Here is a 24,720-nt window from a genome sequence, read left to right as displayed (position 1 = left end):
GACCCATGTCACTGGCCCTGGCCTTTCTCAACCTGTGAGGGGGTGATTGTCACTGACAGATGTTGGGATGTTTACCTGTCATCTGCCCCAGAGGCCTTAGAAGTTTAAAAGGTTGGTGGCCCCAGGGAGCCCGGGCCCCACAGGGAGCCGGCTCTACCCTGAGTACAACTGGTAAACCTTGTGTTAAAACAAAGGGAGGCAGTGTGAAGTGGCGAGCTGATTCTTCTCAGTGTCTATTAATTTATCTTTTTCTGGAGTTATTTTTTTTTAATAAAAACGTTCAAATATTTTGAAGTTTTTTCATTCTTAGCTTTATGCTTATTAGCACACTTTACAAGTACAGTTAGGTACTGTCTGTTCAATCTGTAAGGGAGTCTTAGTAAGGCGATACTGATCCCTGCTGGAAGAAACAGGGAGTTACAACTACAGCTTCCGTGGTTGATCCTCAAGAATAAACTGACTGAACGGCTCCTATTTTTTTTTTTATCTTTGTGATTTTACTCGATTTCCTTTTTTAAATTTCAGTTTCTGTAATGCAGTCTTAATTAAGACCATCTTTTTATGTAAATTCATTGCCTCAAAATAGCCATGGCCACAAAGATATCTTTTTTTGTTAATACTCTTGTCAGTATATTAGATTTGTCTTTAAAATGTTTATTTCTTGCATATCAAGGCATTATGTTGCATAATGATGTCTCTGATCGTGGACACAGCATCATGGCAACATTCATGTTGAAACCCTCAGGACAGGTACATTGTGTCTGGCTGCTGTAAAATGTGTAAAATGCTTCACCTGAACTTAACTAACCTGATCCAGCTACGTCTGCCCTGTGAATCGGAGTTAGTCTTTATTTGAATGCCCTCATACTTTTTGTTTTTGTTTCATGACTATTTGAGTTGAGTTGAGTTGTGAGCAGGTACACATTTATTGTAATATCATCCAATACAGTGTTTTCTATCTGCTGGCTTTTAATTACTCAGTGCTGGAAAATAGTATGCCCTCCTTGACATATCACTAGTAAACAATGGCATGGTTTGGTTTGGTTTGCAAAAAAAATGTAGATGAGATGTCTGTAGGAGATGACAGAGAAGTTCTTAAATTCCATTTTATTTTCTTAAAACAGTTTAAATATTAAAATTGTAAAAGGTAAAGCTCTCAGGGATGGAGATGAAATGGTCTGAAAATGTTGTATCCCGATTATAGTGAAGAAAATTATCATGGATATCAGTATTATCGTGGTATTGTTAAAATGTGCTGTAAATATTGAAAAATTACATACATGACTCATATTTGTTATGCCTCCTTGAATTCTTGATAAGTGTTCAAAACATCAGATACATTTGAGAATATGTTACATCGCTGTGTGACATTACCCAGATCCATAAATTAATATAAATCACTGAAATGTTCATTTAAACAGTGTCATGCAGGAGAAATTAAATTAAAATCCAGAAAGAAGCTTGGATGCATGTGTAGAGCAGCAAGTCTGATTTTTATACCTCCACGCATGGTTTCCCTCATGCCTTGAACGATTTTTTTTCGAATTTGTTACCAAAGTTCAGTTTGAGTCAAAGACGAAGGGATTACAGTTTGGGTGGTTGATGGTCCAAGGTCAAGGTCATTGTGACCACATGAAACATGTCTTTGGCTTAATGAACATGATATCTCAAGTCTGTCTTCAGGGAATTTCTTCAAATTTTGACCAGTTGTCACTTGCAGTTAAAGGTTCTGTGAGTAAGATTTAGCTGAAAGAGATCTATTTGCAGAAATTGAATATAAAATAATCCTATTGATGTTTTCACTAGTTTGTTTCATCTAAATTGTAGGAATTGTTGTTTTCTTTAACTTAGAATGATCCCTTTATATTTAAATACTTTATATTTACATCGGGAGTGGTTCCTCTCTACGAAGGCAGCCATGTTTTTTACAGTAGCCCAGACTGGACAAACTAAACAACTTTTTTAATTTTTATGACAACTGAAGGCTACCACAGGCTCTCTTTCATATTGGAAGGGAGGGGGTAGGATGCGGGGTATTCAGCTGCAAAATGCAACTTCACCACTAGATGTCACTAAATTCTCCACACTGAACCTTTAAAGAGAAATTGATTAGATTTCATGGGTCAAAGGTCGAAGGCTAAAGTAAAGGTGGCCTCATACGAGTCTGGAAAAAGAATGCATTTAGACGAAAACAACCCTGTTTGGTGGAGACATACAACCCCCGGGCAGCATTTCTAGTTTCCAAATAGATTTCGAAGTTTTGTCCACCACCGTGTTGATTATCTTGTTACAACTGATTCAATATCCTCAAAATGTGCATTTATAGATCTCTGTGTAACACCCCAAGATTGTGATTCTATCAATGCACAGTTTGTGTCAGTCAAAGCTTCCGGTCTACTTGATTTTAATCAACAACTAACTCTCCGCTTGAAAGAAATTTTAATCAAAGCGTGTCCCACAGTAACCAGGCTGTCGTTCTGTATCCCAAACAGACAAGGCCTACCGTGATGCCAACCTGCAGGGCTCATCATCAGACAGCGAGGATGAGCTGATGGGTCAGTATCAGGAAGCGGTCAGCCGCTCCCAGGGCCTCCGGGGAGGAGCCAAGGCAGCCGCTAATGTTAAGCATGGAGGAGGCTTCAGCTGGGAGAGCCGGCATAAGTACAGCCCCCTGAGTGCCGATTATGACGGCTACAGCAGCGAAGCTTCGGTCGACGACGGTAGGTCCTATATCTATGAAATTAAACTCATATGCCTTCCTTACAGTATTCATACTGTAAATGTTTTTAGGTTATTGCTCCTTTCTGTCACATTGACTGTTTTGTTTATTTTTCCAAGAACATCCACAAAAGACGCCTCAGCTGTACATTGAAAAAGCAGTGAGATTAGTGCAGATATTTCCCTCTTATCACTGCAGTAAGCTTGAGTCAGACTCTACTGCGCCTCCACTACCAACAAACCCAAGCACCGCACACACAACACACACACCGACACACACTGTCAGTTAATCCAGAGAGGTGATCAAAGCGAAGCTCCTGTTCAGCACACTCTCCGTGGGAGGGTTGTGAAACAGTCAACTGTCTGCATAATCTGCACAGCCGCAGCCTCACACTTTTCTTTTTTCTTTTTTTTTATCTCTCTTTCTCATCTCTCTCTCCCATCTGCCAGACTTGTCATCTCAAGGCATTTACCGTGGTGGTTGGAAATCTTTTTTTCATTTTCATCATAGACTGAATAACACTGGCACTGACCTATTTGGATTAGTCAGTTTGTTCTCTTATTCATCTGTTCGAATACTTGACTGCAAAAGTGGCTTTTTTATTCATTTGACTTCATAAAAAGTACTATACACCCTCCACCTAAACCTCAAATGTGAATCAATCATTGAAGGCCTGTTATTAATTTGACATGACATGATATATTAGCTTATTTGTTATAATGGACCCATTCTGGCAGTATAGGTCTAAACTCAGTGAGAGACTAAACTGAGGAAAGTATTTTTTATGTATTTGAAGAAATGGTTCGACACTTGAAATACAATAATTTACTTTTTTGCCCAGAGTTAGTTAAGGAGCTCAATACGTCTTTCATAACTGCTGGTTAGCTTAGCTTAGCTTAACCAGCTAGCCAAAAGGTAACAAATCGAAAGAGGCATCTCCACTTTCTCCCACTAACCAGAAACTAAGTGAAAATATACCAGAAGCAATATCTGCCAACTTGTGCCAATGATGGGATTTGGGGCCACAATCTGTGCCATAGTGATTAGGAAGGTCCTGCCACACGTTTGACCAATTGCAAGTCAATCTCTGCTGCCAATCATGAAAGTTCATTCTGTTTTTATAGCATCAAGTAACCAATTAAAACTAGAACAAAAACTAAAACAGTGCAATAACAACTTCCTAAAATGAGAGAAACAATATTTGAGAAAACTGTATTATAGGCCTATGATATACTACAGCCAGCCACCAGGGGGTAATTAAGACACTTTGGCTTCACCTTTGGGTAGCTGTCGTTCAGAGTCTATGAATAAACTAAATCATATAATAAATTAAGTAATGAGCTTTTAGGGAGCGGGTTTGCTGTAATTTTTGGATGCCAGAAAGAGTCCATTTAGCTGGTTTTCCTCCCTTTCCAGTGTTAATGCTAAGCTAATCTAAGCTAGGTTTATATCACATAGAGAACAGTAGCAATCTTCTCATCTAACTCTTAACAAGAACGTGAAAAACAGACATTTCAAACTATTAAAATATTCCTTCAAAGGGGAAAAATAATCAAATAAATGATAAATAAATAAAATGTTTACAAAGAGTAAAATGTCCAAATCAGGAGCTCTGGATCAAAACAAACTAAATGAAATGAGAGCAAATGAAACTGCGTCCAAGAGCCATTGATTTCAATCACTCATTTATATAAGTGACATCCAACCAGTTAAAATAAAAGCGCTGGACAGATCGTGCAAAGCTTTAGGAGATCACTGTCGTTTTCTTTGGACACATGATACGTTGAGTTTGTTCTCCGTCCTCAGACAGGAATCACTCGTGTTTATGTCTGACTGTGTTTTTCAAAGACAAAAAAAATCTCATCTTTGCCAGGGTCTTTAACTAGTGAATCATGTCTGAACCAGCTCTGTGTTATATAAGACAGGGGTTCAAAGACTCAGTGTATTGCACCATCTATTTAAAGCAATGTTTGAACTCGTTGCTGAGGGATAAATAGTGCATGACACGCTTCTGACTACATTAGCAAAGAAAGCAGCGCGCTGGTTGAAAGGTTGTCATTATGCAAGTGCTGCAGAAGTTGTGTCTCCTCATAACCACTAGATGGTCTCTGTCGTCCTCAGCCAGAGTTCACATACAGGGTAACAGATAGGAAGTTTGGGCTGTTTATATTATTTATTTAAGACTTTCACTGCATTTTGAAATGCACACACAGAAATTGAATTTATTTTTCTTGGGGGGGGTTACAGATTCTCTCTTCAAGGAATTGTTCCACAACAGCCTCATTAAATCTTATCGCTGCATTAGCTTGAAGGATAAGAGTTAATCAATGATTCTTGTCAGTCAAGTGGTTCTGTGGCAGTGGCGAGAACAAGTCATTTAGATTATTAATTATTCGTTGTCCACTAGCGGGACAATTTGTCAGAACAAAATCTGATTATTGTGGATTTAGGTCTGTGCATGTTGCCAGATATTATTACATATATCATGTGGAAATACAGTGATATGTAGAAGGTCTTTCTTTCAAAAACACCTACACGCTTGTGAAGGTTCCACAGGTCGCTGCGAATTAATCATAATCAAATTCATTTCTCCCCTGGCTCTAGCTGATCATGACGCTTGCCTCTGACTTTCATGCCCTTTACATACTACTGTGGATAGTTTTGCTAAATGAACAAACTGTATGTACCGTAAAACAGAGCATTTGGGAAATGATGACATCAGAGTTTACTTGGCACATGCCCACTGTTGCTTTGTGTAATGAGCATGCGCCAGAAACAATAACAATGGTAACAATATGCCAGTGTTCCAACGTTTGGTTTGCACGGCTAGGTCTTTCTAAATTTAGCATCACCGCATTGCATTCACAGGTCGTCTGCCTCTCCCAATAATACATGGACTTTTTATATACGTCTGTACTATCATTTTTAAAGGATCATTAATGTAGACGTTGTTGCCACCTAATGGCCCGGCATGTTTGTTTGAGCATTTTTAGTCTTTTTACGTTCTCGTCTGGACGGATATATTATGTGGAAGGAGATTATTTTTAAATTTAATTCTTGATTATAATTATATTAATTATAATAATATATTTATAATTCTTAATTCTATCAAGCACAAACTGCTTAAACCTTTAAAAAATACAAGAGGTTATTAGCCTATATATGAATCAGTTTTAAAGAAGCAGTTTACACTGCATCTGTTCTTTTGGACAAAGCCATAGCTGACTTGTTTTTGGTCTCTCTTCCTTGTGAGGAAGAGAGAGGCAGGGATTTGACTCATTGTGCCTGGCAGCAATCATTTCAAATTGATGTGGTTTATTTATACGACAACATTGTAGCTATGAAGAGTTAGTATTTGTTTTTATGTCAATGAAATACCCTTAAAGGTCTGAAGGATTATATCGAAGATTAAAGATTTCGAAGCAGATTATCTTTTCCCTTAAAATAAAAAGATCGCATCAAGAAAACATCCAGGGAATATTTGTAGATTCTCAAAACCTCGTTTTTGTATTGGTTGAACAGATTATTCTAATCAAGTTCCTTTTAATGCACATCACCCTAAACTATAACCTTCATTTAGTGAAGGGAAAGCCATGTCCATCCATTGTTGCCCTATGGTTAAAAGAGAGGTTCGTTATTTTCCTCCCTGTGGTCAGGCTATGGTAGCTGTGGCTCTCTCCTCCACTATCTCATAACAGCAAGCCACCATGGATCAGTAATGATCAAGCAGCAGCCTCGTACCTGAACTGACATCTGGTCACGATTTCTCCCCAAAACTAAAAATGATAATTGTGGAGATTTAGTATTTAGATTCCATGATGTAGCTGAAGGCCATTTTCATTTAATCTCCAGCTAGACTTTATTTCATTAATTTCAAACGAGCCTTCGTAAAAGTTCTAAGGAGACTGTAATATTTCCTCTTAACTCACACGGCTGCTTTTGTTCAGGACATATGTATTATACATGAGGGGGCTTGTGCAGAGGCTGCAGAATCAGGGACAGTGCTGCCCCGGTGGCTCCTCTCTCAAAGTAGGAAGCTTCCTAAAATAGGTAATAAGGGAGGAAGAATGGTCTGCAGTTTGTCTGAACCAGCTTCCTATCTCTGAGCATGATGACTATTTCAATGTAAATGTAATTATTGACATTAAACAAAATGAAGAGAAGGAAACGCTTATCATTATGTGGAATTTAAAGTTCATTATAATGACTTGTCATCATTACCAAAGTCCTTCTGATAAATACCTGATAATAACATCCATGAAATGAATCTAAGTCAATTAAATGTCCTCATGAGTGTGTGTGTGTGTGTGTGTGTGTGTGTGTGTGTGTGTGTGTGTGTGTGTGTGTGTGTGTGTGTGTGTGTGTGCAGGTAATGCATCCTCTTGTGTATGGAGATGAATCATTGCCATACTAATTGGAAACATATTAGCAACATAATTAATCACTATGGAATATTTTTTTATCTCATCTCAGTGCTTTATTTATGGTTCTGTTTATCAGGCTCATAACACACACTAGTTAACAACCTGCCTCGAGCCCCAGAGTTCAGAAAGACAGTTGAACTCTACCATGATACTTGTTACCCAGGATCAACAATATTAGATTAAGTGAAGAAAAGACCACAAGGCAACAAGGATAGAGAGGTTGGCTGTGAGCCAAGTTCTCAACAGTTTGTACTCGCCCTGGACAAACTGGTAATAATGGACATCAGTATAACACATAACATGCTGGCAACAACACTGTTGTGTAAGTTTGTGACTAATACAATGCCTCACATTTTATAATTCCGCCTGATGTCTGTCTCTAGTGCCTCTTTTTTACCAGGAGGTGTTCGTGTACATAAACATACATACGCCCACAGAGTATCTTTTGTTTCTTTTGTCTTATGACACAACGCTTAATACAATGAATGCTGCCTCCACCCAAGTGAGTGTACTTGGTAGAAGTTCAAATGTTGTTTTTCGTACATTGGGGAGGACACGACAGGCTTTTAGGCTTTTATAGAAACCCTTAGAAACATGCAATTCACAACAACTTGCCAAATAATGAGGCTACAGAGAGAAGAATCACTCATTCCGAATTTTTAGAATGCAACATGTTAATGCATTCCAAGAGTCATTATGCATTTATTTCAAAGGTCTGAAAAGCTGCAAAAAAATACTTTTTTGAGTGACAAGTCCAGTCCTGTTTGATTAACTACTAAGATGTAAAAAACACATATGGTGGACTCAGATGCTGTTGGCGAACAATTTCTCTGCAAACAACTGCCGGCCCTTGAGAAGTCTTATTATCACACGCACGGTTTCAACGTGCACCATTAAATAAACAAATGTTCAAAGACCTACACCAAAATTACATTGGTGCTCACCAATGTAATCTTAGCCTGAAATGCTACACGGAAGGGCTACAACTATTTTTTCCTGTTGGTGTCAATTAATGAGCTTTGAAAAACATTCTTAATGCTAAGCTAGGCCAATAAGAACATGGCATTAAACCTCTTATCTTAAAGAAAATGCAATTTCCTAAAAAAAAATCATGTTTATACTGCATAACCATGTAATTGTCTATAAGAAAATTAAAACTTGTATTAAATTTATGGTTTTATAGTTTTTCAGTAGTGTTTCAGCACTGTGAGGAGTGGCACAATTTAATCGTAAACAATCATGTGACAGCGATGTTTGCTTGGAAAAGCCCCCCTACTCACTTGTTTGATCAACCCTTGAACATATTTGTCTGAATCAGGATAATTTTACATACATTCATTAGACAGTGGGTTAGGCTATTTGCAGACAGGGGATGGAGCTTTCACTGTTTGCATTATTGATCATAACTGATTGATAGAACTGTGTTGAATTGGTGTTTTGTGAAATCTTACAATAAATCTCTCGAGAGGCCAACTGAGCAAGGGGCCATGTGTTTCCCCCTCCTTAAAACCGTGGGCACAACAATAAAGTGTCGCTCCGCTAATTTGTCACCTCAGATTTCCATACCCGAGTCTCACAGTCAAGATTCACAAATATCAAACTGGTACCCCACTTAAAGAGGTACAAGAAGGCAAAACACGGCGACTGCCAGTACAGAGGCGATGAAACTGCGTGAGGGAAGGGTGGGTTAGACGAGCGGAGAAATGGTAACCATCCCAATTAGCGGGCTGGAGAAAAGAGTAGTGCTTTTGCACAGCAGCTTCCATCAAATCAACCGCCCCCGGCTCAGCGGGGAAAAAGCTGCTCAAAATGGATTTGCTCCTTTTATCAAGCCCTCCATGACACTTAGTTAAGACTCCTTTGCCTCCATCCTTCCACTGATATGTGCCACTTTGAGGTGGTGTCTCACTGACATTATTAAGAGCGAAAGTTTCAAGAACTTGGGAGAAAGCTGGAACAATGAGTCGCAGCGGATTACGTCATCATAGTGTTGGCTTTTTCCAAAAGTTAGGAGACAGCATAAGAAGGGGATTTTTTCCAAGTTATTTTCCTCTTCATCTTTTGTTTTCTTTCTTTCTTTTGCAAGAATCCGGGTATAAAGCACTCTTTGCCAGTGTCCCTATGGGAGTATTAGCATCGGCTGCTAAATTTTTGAGAATCCAAATTGGACAAGGGAAGCAGATTGGAGAATGCAACTGGCAACACTATTCATGGTTCTTTATCAGCGCCACAGAGATGCTCAGTGTAGCCTCATTCTGCATGTGCCTTGTGGGCATTTGAGGCCTTTTAAAACGGTTAGAGGCATTAAATCTGTGACAGATTAAGAAGTATTCAGTTCAATCCTTTAACGCAGCTGATGTTTTATGTAGGTTGTGCATTCAGAGGATTCCTCTCACAGACCACATCATGCTCATGAGGTCTGTGTGAAAGACCCTGTTCCATTTGTCAGTGAAAATACATTCTGTGATGAATATGATAGATTATATTATAACTCAATTCAAAAGAATTACATGAACAATATATCTTTTACCTGAAAATAACTATTAATTAAATCATTATTGACACATACTTTAAGAGCTTTATCAAATAAAACATATAGTAACATCACATGATGCTTTGTTGTAATCTAATGTTAATTTTGTAAAAATACTTCTTCATCATGCGCTGTTAGATGTTAGAATATCTCCCGATTGTCAAATAAAATCACAACATTAATAATGGACCTAAAGTTTTAGCTAAGATTCTGAACAGATAATGTTAGAGCTGCTTCCACACATTATTTTTTATCCAGAATAAAAAAAATATCAAATATAGTTTCAAATTTAAGGTAATTTAAAAGATCTACAAATGATTATTTTTCTTTTACCTTTTTATCTTCACTTTTGTGTATAAAATATATGCAAAAATAAGACTGCATTGTCTTTCCTACAATAAGAACTGCTCCTTAGGTGTCAACGTGACTTTACACAGGGAATATATGCTTTGCACTATATGTTAACGCTGGTATGATATCCTGCTAAAACAAGGGAGAAGTTGTGCACTCACAACTCTGATGCATTTATTATCAATGTTTCGGAAAAATCGCCTTTTTTAGGATTATTAAGAATCATATCCCGAAGGAAGGCAGTTTGCTTAGTTAAAAAATCTTTCATTCAATTTATTTCTGTCCTTTTTTAATTATGTAATATTTAAAGGAGACGGTGTCACCATTTGATGCTCCTCAGCAGCTAATTTGGATCTGTAATCCCTTGGCAGCCCAATAACATTACAGAAAGGAAAAGATGAAACATACAATACAAAACTACACACTAGCACGTCACTAAAGTATGTTTGTCGAATAAAGGTGAGTCATGACCATAGTGAGTGAGGGCCAAGTAGATTTTAACAGGTTTTTAGGTTGTTTTTAATCATGTTGATGGAGCTACAGCCCCTCACATCATCATCAGGCTGTTCAACTGACTTGTGGCTGTTACAGAGAAAGCTGAAGCAAACTGAAGCCAGACTCAACAAAAGCAACACAACAAGCAATATGCCAAACCTGTAGGCCTGCCGCAAAAATGTAGCCTCATTATGTTTAAGTGACTGTGGCAACTTTCATGCCGTTTGTATTTTTCAAAGAGATGTTTTTGGTCTCGCACCCAAGTCGTTATCCACAGTACGTCTGTTCCGACACTTTGAAACAGCAACAGCTCCTTTATCCTCTTTTTTTCTTATTGGGGTGTTTTTGTAAAGAAATCCCCGGATTTGCCACAGTTCTACTTAAAGTCACAATATCTTTGCGGGTCAGCTCGCAGCGGAGGTAACTCAGTGACAGCAGATGTACCTGAGTTGGTGTCGAGGATCGACCAATCACATGTGATAAAAACATAACATAATTGAATACCTATTGGCCGTAAATAAAAGTGGAAACATCCTGGGCGCAGGGAGCTGTGTCCCATGAAAAATCTTCAACAACCCCTTAAAGATCAGCCGCAGGACCTGTGGTTGCCAAAACCTTCAGGACCCTCATTCACTTCCATTTGGCCGTCGCCTTTACACCCAGAAGTATATGTATTTACGAAACAATTTACCAAGTACAATAAAAAAACTTATATTAAATGCTCAAAGGTGCTTACGGTCTACCAGGAGCATTGTACGAGTAAACTATTATAATCTAATTAAATATGTTTAACATTTTTGTATAGGCTCTTTTTGTCTCAGGATGTTGGATGGGGCGGAGCCCCAGCACCCTGTATTACCCAGCCGCCACTCACCTTTTGTTTTGTTTATGATTAGACTGAGACATGATTGATGCAGCAAATGTATGATCCTTGTTACGACAATTGTTTGCTTGACACATCCTTAACTTTATCTGCCCACATGTAGCTCTACATCATTTATTAAAAAGTCACACATTAATATACTAAATAATTTGTATTTTATTAATTTCCTTATGCCCAGTCAACTGCATTCAGCGTATGAGACGCACACCGCCACTGGATGAGCTTCAGCCACCGCCCTATCAGGATGAGAATGGCTCTCCACGGATGTCCTGCACAATGTCTGACCTGGGTGACGCCAAGTGTGATCTGTCCCAAACCAGCGGCAGTCCCCACCTGTCCTTTGGAAAATGTCCTAGTGTGGACAGTGACGACCAAGAGACTGAGAGTTACCTCAACAAGGGTTATGAGGAGGATGTACCCAGTGACAGTACCGCCGTCCTCAGCCCAGAGGTAAATACCAGGGATATTATAATAATATATGACTGTGAAAATGTGTTTTTTGGGTGAGATGTTTACATTGAACATATCACTCTTTAGGATATGTCAGCCCGAGGATCAGCAGCACGGCTCCCTAAAGGTTACGAACCAGATCCCATTGCAAAATACGGCACTCTGGATGTAGTGTTTGACTATGACTCAGAGGAGCAGCAGCTGGCGTTGACCATCATGGCAGTAACGGACCTTCCCGCCCATAAACGCACCGGCAACTTTTCCTGGCAGGTCCACCTGGTGCTGCTACCCACCAAGAAGCAGAGGGCAAAGACGGGGATCCAGAGAGGCCCGTGCCCCATCTTCACAGAGACCTTCCGCTTCAGCCACGTGGAGTCAGAGATGATCAGCAATTATGCCCTCCGCTTCCGCCTTTACAGTATGCGGCGGATGAAGAAGGAGAAGGTGCTCGGGGAGAAGGTGTTCTACCTCACCAAGCTCAACCTTCAGGGCAAAGTGTCTGTGCCAGTCATACTAGACCCATGCTGTGCTCTCCTGGTGAGTACGATCAGAGCAGATGTTGGCTTTCCAGCTTTCGTTTAACACTCTAATTGCTCCTCTACACCGATTGATCTTTGGTATGGTTGATTAACATTTTCAGAGCAAGGTTTTATTATGCAGCTTGAGAGAATATTAAGATCCTGTTTGATGGATCAGTTACTTTTGCTTGGTGTCATGAATATGATTAATAGATAATGGGCCGTGCTAACTCAGTGAAGTTCAAGAGGTGATGAAAACTATAAAACATATGATATTTGAGGCCAGCACCACCATGCATGGATGGCCACAGCAGGAACTGACACAACATTGTGTTAATTAGTGGAGACAAATGTTCGAAATCAGCGATTTACTTCAGCAACCTCGTTGTACAGTAAATCAAAGTCTGTAACTTGTAACAAGATTGACAATATTTCAGAGCTCCCCCTAAATATCTCAAAGTAGCCTTTCAGGGGAACTCATTTCAGGGGAGCCGGATTTCCCTTAGCTCCCCCGTAGTTCGAACCACGCCTCCATTGCAACGGTTAGGGCAATTTGGTAAAGGTGTAAAGGCTAACCCTAACCTCAAGGTAAAGTGAGACACACATTGGTTGGTGTTGTAACCAACTCATGGGGCTAACATTAGTTTGACTAGCTAGCTATAGCTATACTGAACAGCTGAAATCTTTCAGATGTAAAAAATGATGGTTGTTGTTGAGAAATGAGAAACCCTGCTTTTGTCTGCTTCTGAGATCAAGGGCCCTTTGTTTCTAAAAAAAATTCATCTTCCCTTATTATTGTAAACTACATATATCATCAGAATGTGTACTCTGGGTTTTGCAAACACTATTTATATTAATATTAATAAACATAAAAACGTTACTTTCACACAATGAAATCTTGATATTTCACTAAATATGTAGATGTAGAGGGTAGATCACGAGTGAACAATTTTCTGAATGTCACTCTCAGGCTGGTGAATCCCAGGTCAGCCTCTCAGATATGACATGCAGTGAAAGCGCCTCATCATTCCAGTCAGTAAGTCAGACTTCCACACCAGAGATCCTTGTGGGCCTGGTGTACAACGCCACGACAGGACGTCTCTCTGTGGAGGTCATCAAAGGCATCCATTTCAAAAACCTAGCTGCCAACAAGCCACCCAGTAAGTACCACAAAACGTTTTATTTGAGCAGAATGTGGAAAGAGCAGTTAACAGTAAAACTATTAAATGTTTTGTTTCAGATACTAGAATGGAAAGGGACAAGTTGAGCTGGTCCATAGGGATTTGTGTTTATGCAGCCATATTGCATCTTAAATCTTGACTCACATTGTGAAAATAAGTGATCCATGTATTAAATATACTATTAGATTTTGAGAATAAGGTTGTGATATTAAAAGAAGTCATGTTTAAGATGAAAGTCATAATATTATGAGGAAGAAGAGTAAAGTTTTAATATTGTAAAAATTAAAATTGTAATGTAATGAAAAAAAAGTAATATTATGAGAATGAAGTTGTAATTCAACAAGAAAAAATTAAAATATTATGAGAATAAAGAAAACCATAAGATTTGGGGGAAATAAGTAGCATGGAGAACATGTGATCGTTTGACTTCCACTCCTCGATCCAAAATCTTGAACCAATGTAATTGTTTCTTGAGAAACTATGAAACCTCTCTGAATAATATGCAGATGTTACCAATGTCAGCCCTGCAGTTGACTACTATTGAACATTTTTCTCCTCCACAAAAGAAGCAATTTCTTCAAAGTCCAAGTGGTTTAATTGACAATTTCTTGCACAATCTTTTCTTTTAGTGAATTGCCCCGGTGTGTGGATCAATAAAGTTTTATATTATCTTATCTTATCTTATCTCTTCAAAGTCCTGAGACTTATGATGATGTGGTGCTGATGTGCCAAAAGATAAAGTATTTTCTTATTTATGAAACATACTAAACATGTAACTTAGAGTGCAGATAACAGGCTGATTTTCTGATTCCTCCTTTAAAATGACACATAGCCTAAAATTACAAATGTATTCTCTTAATATGACTTTTTTTCTCATACTCCTGACTTATTGACGTTATTCTCGAAATATCTTTGCGTCTGGCATTACTTTGTGCGGTCTTTTGTGCAAAGAAAACTGAGCCAGAGTGAGACTGCACAGCTTATAGCGTCTCTGTAGAGAAGATAGTTCTATCTATCCCAGCTTCACTACCTGCTTTGTGGTTTCCCTCCTTTCCCGACCAGCCTCCTCAGTCAGTTTCCAGGGATCCAAGCAGCAAGTTCAAACAAAAAACAGCCTCTTGTTGAACTTTGTGCAATGTTGTTGGCCTTCTGACCCTGTTTCTCTTTCCTTGCATCTTCTGTTGTGTCTGCACCTGAAATTCTCTCTCCCTGCCACCTTTTTTGACATCTTGGTCCGCTGTTTTTCTTACTGCTGTCCAACCCTTGTTGTCAGATGGACTGTTCTGTTGTCTAAAACACTTGATAGGTGGACAGGTTTATATTATCAGAGGTGAGTCCCTATCCCTGTCCCAAAGTGAGGTGCTATTTATGTTCAGTCTTGGACCTTTTTATACTATCTTCATGGATGCAGGCAACTACACACAATTTCTTGATTTCTCATCATTTGTAATTAAGATAAACTATTTAATTTACTTTCAGGTCTTATCTGTAAATAGATTTTCACGAGAAATACCTGTAATATTGTAAGATCTTTGAGTGAACAGACTATTGTTACAACCACAAAATTTTGCAAGTGCTAAACGCACTGATGAAAGTGTTTTATTTTTTTGAATTCACTTAAATCAATCTGGCATTTTTGGGAACATACTTGTCCTTTTTCTTGCAGATCAGAAGATTGACACCTGGCTTGTGTCTGTACACTATATGAAGCTAAAGCCAGTGGCTAGCTAGTTTAGCTTCACATAAAACCTTCGGTACCAGTGATGACAAGACTCAGGGTGCTTTCACTACTACCTGTTTGGTCCGGACCTACAGACTTTTGAGTTTCGTCCGAACTAAAATAGCAGGTGTGAAAGGGGCCTCAGTCAAAAATTAGGTCCAGATAAGATGGAACCATGGTTTGGTTGTTTGCTGTGTAAAAACTTTTTTTTGGATAGGTTGGACCTTTGGACCAATCACAGGAAGTTGAGCATTTAACAATAATATCGCCTGTAGTCTTTGCCTCCAATGATATAATGTTTGAACGAGGAGAATGTTTATTTTGGTGGTAGTAATACCATTAAGATATTACACTGGCAAAGAAATTAACTAGGTGAACCAGTTCATTCATTTCTCCATTCAAACTGAAAAACTATTTTCTTCTATTTCCTTTAAATAGCCAAATTGACAACATGCCGATCTCAGATGCATGACTATCGAAAAACAATCCAAGTCAGTTATAGATAGACACAGCCCACGTAGGTGATGATGACATGACGTACGTATGTCATACACCATTTTTTAGTGTACTCCCTAAATAACAATGTGAAGCAAAAACTAATCAGATCAAATGTAAGCAATTAACAATTACATGAACATTGATTCCGACCATGGTCAGAACTTTCAGGTAAGAAAATGCCTTTAATCTTTTATACGCATAAAACAATCCCTATAAACTGACAGAGCCAAGCTAGCTGCATTCCTTATGCTAAGCAAAACTAATGGTCTCCTGGCTTTAGCTTTATATTCAAGATGCAAAACTGAAAGTGGTATCCATGTGTAATCTGGTGAAAAATCTAAATTTAATTCTGGTCTGGCACTACAGCAACTTCTTCACACTTACTCATCCATGAAGATTATTGCTTGTTGTAACCTTTGTTCCCTGCAGTTGTTGAACGCGTATCTTATGCATGCAGCACTGTCACCTCCCTCAACTCTATCTCATGTCTTTCTTGTGTTTGTGCCCGTGGTGCCTGGAAGTCTTTTATTCTACTCGGAAATAACACTTTTCACGCTGTGGTAACTCAATCTGGTTCGCTTGGTGGCTGATGGCCAGCTAGAAGCAAATGTTGTGCGTCACTGACTGCTGGCTTAATCCAAACAGTGGGCTACACTTTGGCATGCTTTGGGTGTAATTTTTCATTTCATTTTCTCTGCTTACAGCATATGAAACAGAAACAGGACTTCTGGGATAGAGTAGCATAAATGTTCATCTTACACTTGTGCTGTCCTCCCATTAATTGCCATGTTCCTTGTTTATTCATGAACGTCTGTAACTAATGACTAGCTGATTTTGATATTGTTTGTGCTTTCCTGAATAGCATACGCACATACTGTATAGTCTTCAAATTACATTTAGAAAAAAAATAGTCACATCTGGTAACACTGAAAAAAATCTTTGTGCAAAATCCTCACGCAGGCCTTGATTGACTTTGTGCGTCTTACAAAGTGGAAGGAGTGCGGTGAAAGCCGCAGAGCAATTTCAAAGCTCCTTTTCTATCATTTCAAAACAGTACCAAGCCGACGAGTCAAGTTAATCATCAGTCGCAGCCCCTCTCATTCAGCAACAATACCCAAGAGCCATGCATCACCGCTACTGACCACTTAAGACATCCACTGCTCCACACAGCCCATTCAGCAGCAGTCAAAAAAGAAATCAAGGCTATTTTTTTCACTGTGCTTTTATGTCAAAGAGAGCAACTGAATGTGTGATTCAAGGCGGTGAGCTAGGCGTTGGAAGGCAGCTGGCACTCGACAGCATGAAAGCCCCTGCAATTCATTCCTTCTACTCTCTCTTAGACAGGAACATAATACACAGTATTATTACAGAGTGTGGTTGTAGACGAGGGGCGAAACACTCTCAAAGGCCTATTGTGATTGCCAGTCTTGCCTCATTTACTTTTCAGCCGGATTTGTGGCTTCGGTTTATGTCATGATTTCTGCATTGAAATGAGGAGTGAATAAGGCAACCTTGAATGCTGAATCACTTGATAACGGAAAATTGATAATGTTTTTCCTCTTGCGTTTTTTTTTTCTTCTTTTTGGGGTTAAAAGAACGATATTTATTGAAAATTATTTTTTGGGGTTTTGTTGTGCAATAAAACAGAAGGGAATCGGCTGGGGATAAAAGATGGGAAATGTCACACAGAGTAACAGTCACATACCATAACAGCTGTAGGCTAAATTTAAATACTGCTTCCAGGAAACTTGTCCACAGATCATGTTCTCTCTTTGATTGTAAGGATCTTAATTTAATTATTTTTGTTCCCAACTGTAATTATCCATCAGTTACTATCTGTTTGTGAATTTTTGAACATTTGCTTGCAGTAGGCATCTTATCAAAAATATGTGACTGTTGTTTTGGACAGAGCAGTCTTGGGACACTGCCCTGGGCTTTAAAAGACACTAATAACAGCCACATAGTTTGTTCCAGAAAAGGCTCCTCGTCCTTTAAGCACAGTATTACTAACATTTTCTTGCCGATGTTTTATCTTCGACATTATCTCCTGCTGCAGGTTAGACATACAGGAGTTGCATAGCAACAAGACTAAAATAAAACTCCTTGAAACCTTTGAGTTCTTGCTCTCTGTTATCAGGAGCACGCACAGCTGTGCTTTGTTTTTGATCAGGAGAGAAACCACATCCTATGTGGTCAGGATCAGTTGCAGTGACATTAACAAGAGCAAATGCTTTGTTGGGGGAAATGTGTCACACTGCTGCAGAGGAAACACAGGTGCAGCAGGTGGTGATACTTTGATTCAAAGACAATAAGAATTTTGCACAAATGATCCAATACTTAACTTAGGAAACACACTGAAGCAATGTACACCATCATACCATGTTTTTATGAAATATATATCAAAAGGTTTGCTTCATTTCCCCTCTTATTGTCCACTCCACCTGTTTCTCGTCTAGATACATATGTTAAGCTGACCTTACTGAACTCCATGGGTCACGAGATGTCCAAGTGTAAGACATCCATCTGTCGGGGTCAGCCCAACCCAACCTACAAAGAGACGTTTGTCTTCCAGGTAGCCCTTTTCCAGCTATCGGACGTCACACTCATCCTCTCCGTCTACAACAAGCGCAGCATGAAGCGCAAAGAGATGATTGGTTGGATTTCACTCGGCCTCAACAGCTCCGGAGAGGAGGAGCTCACCCACTGGACACAGATGAAAGAGTCCAAAGGACAGCAGGTTTGCCGCTGGCACAGTTTGCTGGAGTCCTAACAGCAACAGAAGAGTACAATGAGGGAGTGCTTAGAGGTAACTGCACAGAGCAGTTGTTGTCCCAGAGGAGCGAGACATGGATTCAGCAGGGAAAGAGGAATGTGACAGAACCATGTGTTCAGTTTTTCATCACAGCATAGCATAAGAATTTTCATGGCACTGTGTCTAAACTCACATTGGCATCCATTGATTAGTAGTATGGAAAGAAATGTGATGTCAAGGGACACTCTGTCCTTGAACTGGTTAAGATATAGCCTGTTCCTAGAAGCAGGTCCTGGATAATATTCATGAGAAAATTAAAGTCTGGTAAATTAGTGTACCCACACCTCTGGCTCAAACAACGGTTGTCGGATAATCCTTAATCTTCTCATAGAGGCTTTAATTATGATCCTTGAGCAAGTTTTGAAGGTCTCAGAGCAAAAATCATTGGTGTTCTGTGCATTTATAGATCAAGTTTATGTCATTAATTGAACCTTTCCTTTAGAAAAGCCACAATAGAAAATAAATGGCCATTGCTCACATCAGCAAATTCCTAGTTACTTTAATGTTTAAGTCACAGTTAAATGAAAATGAGTTGTGATCGCCTTCTTACTTGCCCAGTGAGCTCCTGTTACATAGGCTACTAGATATAGCACATACTTGAACAGAATTTTGATAATTTTTTAATCAGAAAAAGTAATTTTACTTTGAAAAGGGTACAAATATGAATGTTTGTATTATATTCGACAGACATTAAAACTGTGGTGGAAGATCATTTTCACAGTCTATTTTGCTGTGAAACATACAAGGTACGCAGAGGAAAAAGGCAAGACCTCTAATCTGTAGAAGAGCAGCGTGGCCAGAAATATGTCCCCATACTGGTAGATAGTACTCTCTTTAATTTCACTGTAACTTTAATTTCAAGTATTTTTCATATCACAGTGAAATGATTTGAAACATATAATGGGGTTTTAAGCAATTTTCATTTTTCATACATTTTTCCACATCTTGCTAGCTAACTGTTGCAACTATCTTGTTAAGGAAGTAAATCAGGCAGCACCAGAGCCATTAAGCTCTGAATTTCACCAGATGTCGGTTGCTTAAGCCAGATGTGTGGTTACATTAGGCTACCATCAATACGTAAACTACTCCGTTCATTATGTATCAATCAGAATCAAGTCATTACTAGGGACTAGAAACAGAAACACACCGACACAAAACAAGTTTCATTAATTTATCCAATATTTTGGTTAAATCACCCATTTTACTTTGCCAAAGTGTAATTTGCCAGTTGTTTCAGTCAAACAAATGCAGGACTCTACGGATGGAGGAACATTGAAGGATTTTTACAGCCTACAGAGAATTGATTTTGGAAGAGTTGAGTCCAAATTAAATTAAAGCCATTTTAACGAATTCTTCTGTCTCAGTCAACACTGCCGCGGTAAAATATCTCAACATTTGTCTGAGCCTCGAACAAAACGCCACTTGTCTAAATTTAGATGTCTTTTTCGAGCAAGTCAAATTTATGACATCACTGACAGCCACAGTGTCACGGTTGACATGATCCCTGAGAGTCAGTGAACGTTTGATATTTTTGGAAAACTATACTTTTACGGATGCACTGACTGAGCTGTGTAGAAATGTGTTGTAGTTACTGTGGTGGTTTGATAATCTTGAGTTTCCATCGACCAATCAACAGCTGCAGTGAATGGCAAAGACATTTTCAAAGGAATCTCACGACACAGATGTTACAGATATCGCTTGGATAAAAATAACTTATTGACACATCACAGAGTAAATTAACAGGTGAGAAGAAAATGTACCTGTTACTCTCTTTTGCCTGCTTTGGTGCTATGTCAGTGCTGTGGCTGCACATTCACAGAATCCCTTGCCTTATGCTTTAGTCAGTTCACACATTATTTCAAGTAGACCCAGTTGAAAAACGGACACGGACACACCCTCAGAGCACACACACCTGCATCTATGATTGCAGAAAGCATACACACATAGGCGCGCACACATACACACCCACACACACACACACACACCGTACAGCACCAGTCAACCTTACCTTACCTTAAAGGGAGTTCAGACTGTTTTCATAGGAGCCTCAGAATGCAGACTGTGGGTTATGGGTTGTATTCTTCGCCGTGGACACTTGCTCACTTCATTTAATTTACAGTCAACAGCTAACACATATACATATACTCCTTACTGTGCCTGTAGTTGTGGTGAAAACTAGCTTTGTGCAGGGTTACCAAGAGTGTACGTGTGTGTGTGTGTGGGTGTGTGTGTGTTGAATGGGAAGGTGCAGTAAAGGGAGCGTAGGGGGCTGTGATATCAGTAGTTGTTTCATTTTCTTGCTGGGTGTGATCATTTATAACTTTGTTTGCTGGTATTTAGAACAAAACAATCCACTTCTTGATTGTCTGCCATACATTTTATATACAGTAAATGTTTTCTTATCTATTTTTGTAACAATAATGGGGAAGAAATTGTGTCAAGACAGTTATTAGTGAAATATTAACCAACTCTGTGAGCAATACAATTGTGGATTGCTTCTCGTTATTAAAGTAACGCGATTATGTCTTATAGCAGCTGGTCCTCTTTACATTCTCTGTAAAGCCACAGAGCGCTGTGATGGAGACCAGGGGAGCTCATGTCAAACCAATCTGTCAAGACTTCTTAGCTTTGATACTTTGGAACAGCGTGAATCAAAAGCACAGCCTTTACAGCACAACGGTGAAACACACCATGTGAAAGACTTAAAGTGAAATCGGTCGTACATGTCAATCCACTGTTACATGACCATACTGTATTAGCTGTATTATTTCCGCAATCAAGGTAAATCGAGAGAATGTGTGCGGGTATATACTGTAAATGTGCTTGAACGGTGAACATTTATCAATGGATGTCTGATGGCAGCCATGTTTTTGTGCATCTTAGTTTCTCCCATGATGATGAATGAAAATGACTCTTCACTGAAAATAAACAATACTAGAAAAGATTAGTAACTGAAAAATCTTTTTTGTAAAATGTACACTCTAACCTTCCCCGGGAGCATCACACATTGTGTTATTGCATGCTTAACATGCAATTTATTTATTTAGATGATAAAACCAGGTATTGCCATCAAATACGGGAGAAAAAGAAGGCCAAACATTTTCTATTTTTTTTAAGCATCTGGATACCTAAATTGACCTTTATTTAAATAATAACATTTTTAGAATATAGAATATAAGATGGGACCTCTGTCCTGTCAAGTTATGTTCTGCCAGTCAAGTAAAACGTGTGCACTTTTATTGTGTTGTCTAACTGTATTAAAAAATTCAGACCACATTAATTTAAAAAATGATACGGAAAGTAAAATATTATATCAAATGCTATTAATTTAGAGAACATTTAATGTAATTATTTAATGTTCAGTATTTAATTTGATTGCAACTGATTGGTTATCCAAGTGCTTAAAAGTAATACATTGTGGCCTTTCTTTGTCTCCATACACATGACACAGAGACCTGCTAGTTGAAGAACATCCTCTGCCGATGTTTTGCTTGTCTTTCGCAAGATGTGTTTCACTAATAAGATTTTTAAACCAGAATATTTATGCTTGGAAGTACGGTTTCTTTTTCTTTCATTTTCTTATGACTTTTCTGGTTTTTAACACTGGTTCTTATTGTGGTTTTTTTTCTTTTAGTTTTGAAATGACCTATGCCACAGACGGCATCGGTGCCTTACTGTTTTTCACTCAGCTACCCTGTGTCACAGTGTCTTAATGTATTTGTAGATGTACTTTCTTCTGTACTTCAAGCTGAGTTTGAGTTGTAAAATGTCTTACAAATTGATTTATGATAGAGACGGTTTATATGTGATAAAGAATTATTGTTTAAAAAAGAGCAACAACGAAAGCAATTATTGTTTTGTGTGTGTGTGTGTGTGTTTACATAAAGACAGTTTCGCCCTAAGGGAATCACATTAGTGCCATATGAACAAACATCTCATTAGTTCTCTGTATGTGGAGGATTCTTATTACACAGTTTTGAAGACTCTCACACAGCGAGTGTTCCGATTTTCTGTAAATGTGTGGAAGATGTGCAGCTCAACTTAAAAGGTGTTAATTAAGTCTCCAACATGTGGTTTGCCCTGCATAGCCACAAAACAACCAACAGGTGGAGCAACTATTGTATTTTACTCCTTATGTGGCAAATATAAAATAAATAGCAAATTTTGTATAAACCTTTAAGTTATTAGGTTAAATACAACACTGTGTTTTTATTTGAGGGACGTGCTTTTTTGTATTGTTTATTACATGGTTCTGATTACTTGCACCTCTAATGAGGAGAGCTTAACTTATATAGTGTTGGCTCATTTCACCCCAAAAAACAAACTGTCTCTGCTCTAGTCGCTTTGCCGTTACAAATTTTAAAAGCTGTATAATAGTAGTGTTGCTCGAAGAGGTTGGGTATGGAATTAGTTCATTTTAGAAACAGAAATAACAAATGTGGATATAAATAGTGAATATGTCCAGGTGAAACATCTATCTCTTCTTGTGAGTCCAAATTGGATTTTTTAATTTGTTGTCAAAAGGAATATTTGGGAGTATGCTCCTTCTTCCAGGTGGGTAAGCCACATTTATCATACAGACAGATAAGAGCTTTGAAATCATCAGCTAAATCTTTAATTTATAGTGTTGAGAAGGAAGGTAAAGAGAGAGAGAACAAGATCTGAGGAATTCGTTTCTTTACAATTAACTGTGTTCTCCAGCACATTCCACCACTGAACACAGAACAAAGTGCTCAGGGGGAGAAATGCTGGAAAATAAGATTCAGTGGCTGCTGCTGAATCAAAGGGGAAATGCATAACAGATGAGAGGGGCTTGCTCCCTCCCCTCTCTTTGTCGGTCACATCCCTGCAGAGCAGATATCCAACACACAACCCAAAGAAAAAGAAGTGTTGGAATGCCTTCAAGTGCTGTCGGAAACATGAGAATTACATATTCAGTGCACATGCCAGAACAAAGGGGTATGAATATTAACATAGCATTGGTGATTTGTCAGTATCAGTAAGTGGGCCTGCAAAAAATCATTACATTACATTTTACTGATATTAATCATAATTAGAGCTGAAATGCTTAGTCAGTGGACACGATGACAAAATGAGCAGTAACTATTGTCAATTATTTGATTGATTGAGTAGCAACTACTGTCCATGAAAAAAGAAAAAGAGGCAGTTCAAAAAAGAGTCCATGAGTCCAAGATGCATTTTCTTAAAGCAAAATGTGATGGTCAACACTCATCTTTGTCTATGTCCTGCCAAACACGTAAAAAAGGAAAAAGAAAATCACACCCTAGTTCCCCTTATTCAGAAGTTGTAATATATCTGTTATAAAATATCTGCAGCCTAAATAAACAATTACAAACACAGGCTTAATATTAACTTTGGCTCCTAGTTGGTTAACATAAAATAGTAAACACTTGATGGCTACATGACCATTCTTGTAAATTCAAGTTTGGGGGGTTTTGAAGAGAAGATCAGAGCAATAAGCAAGCAGCAGCACCCAACTAAGCATGTCATCACCTTTGTGCGATCAAGGGTGAAGCCTCAAACCAAAAACCCAGGGTCGGCTGCTTGCAAACCTGGGATAGGCAGCTGCTGGTTGATCAGCTGAATAAATTGCAGTTACCACACTTGACATGATCTTTATGTCTGGGTTAGCCAAGCAAGGGGAGTTGCTTGAGCTGGCTGTACCTTGGGAATACCGGATTGAGGAAGCCCAGGAAAGAAATCTAGCAAGGGATCCTGACCCGGTAGCTGACAGCTGGAGGAACAGGTGGAAGGACCCCTTCTGGATGTGGGACGTAGACACAAGTCAGGGCCTGATCCCCCCCCCCCCCCCCCCCCCCCCCCCCCCCCCCCCCCCGTCTGGGTCGCCTGGGTGAAGGTGTCTGATGTTTAAACCTGAAACACCTATGATGCCTGGCTCATCTCTGACAATGCATCCTGGTTGTACCTCGAAGTGTATCATGGGACTTTTGCCAAACCAAAGCCAGATTAACCTTCTGTCAATTAACTTTAAGCCTCCTCAAAAAAAACTTTTGGTTGCAGCCCTCATTAGGATTGATTGATGTATCACGTAATGCATGTTTAAGTTAATACAATTTGAAGCATATCTTTAAATTCTTAGTAAGTGCACATTTTG

At 38.9% G+C, this 24,720-nt stretch overlaps 1 protein-coding gene across 8 annotated transcripts in view; it reads left to right on the top strand.

Moving 5' to 3' along the window:
- Positions 1 to 20,326, top strand: part of syt14a (synaptotagmin XIVa) — a 40,389-nt gene extending 20,063 nt beyond the window's left edge. The window contains exons 4-9 of one of the 8 annotated variants that reach the window (XM_034576591.1): positions 2,493 to 2,720; positions 11,584 to 11,855; positions 11,943 to 12,392; positions 13,344 to 13,533; positions 14,828 to 14,884; positions 18,229 to 20,326. In XM_034576591.1, the coding sequence (XP_034432482.1) occupies positions 2,493 to 2,720; positions 11,584 to 11,855; positions 11,943 to 12,392; positions 13,344 to 13,533; positions 14,828 to 14,884; positions 18,229 to 18,542 (1,511 nt within the window). In that variant the 3' untranslated portion in view covers positions 18,543 to 20,326. Of the gene's footprint in view, positions 1 to 2,492; positions 2,721 to 11,583; positions 11,856 to 11,942; positions 12,393 to 13,343; positions 13,534 to 13,613; positions 13,843 to 14,616; positions 15,062 to 15,223; positions 15,407 to 18,228 lie in introns of those variants that run through there. The other 7 variants (XM_034576590.1, XM_034576589.1, XM_034576595.1 and 4 more) reach the window with 7 other exon arrangements.
- Positions 20,327 to 24,720: the final 4,394 nt, after the last annotated feature.

The sequence above is a fragment of the Hippoglossus hippoglossus genome, chromosome 22, assembly GCF_009819705.1.
Source record: "Hippoglossus hippoglossus isolate fHipHip1 chromosome 22, fHipHip1.pri, whole genome shotgun sequence".
NCBI classification, from domain to species: Eukaryota; Metazoa; Chordata; class Actinopteri; order Pleuronectiformes; family Pleuronectidae; genus Hippoglossus; species Hippoglossus hippoglossus.
This window is presented reverse-complemented; position numbering and strand designations above follow the sequence as displayed.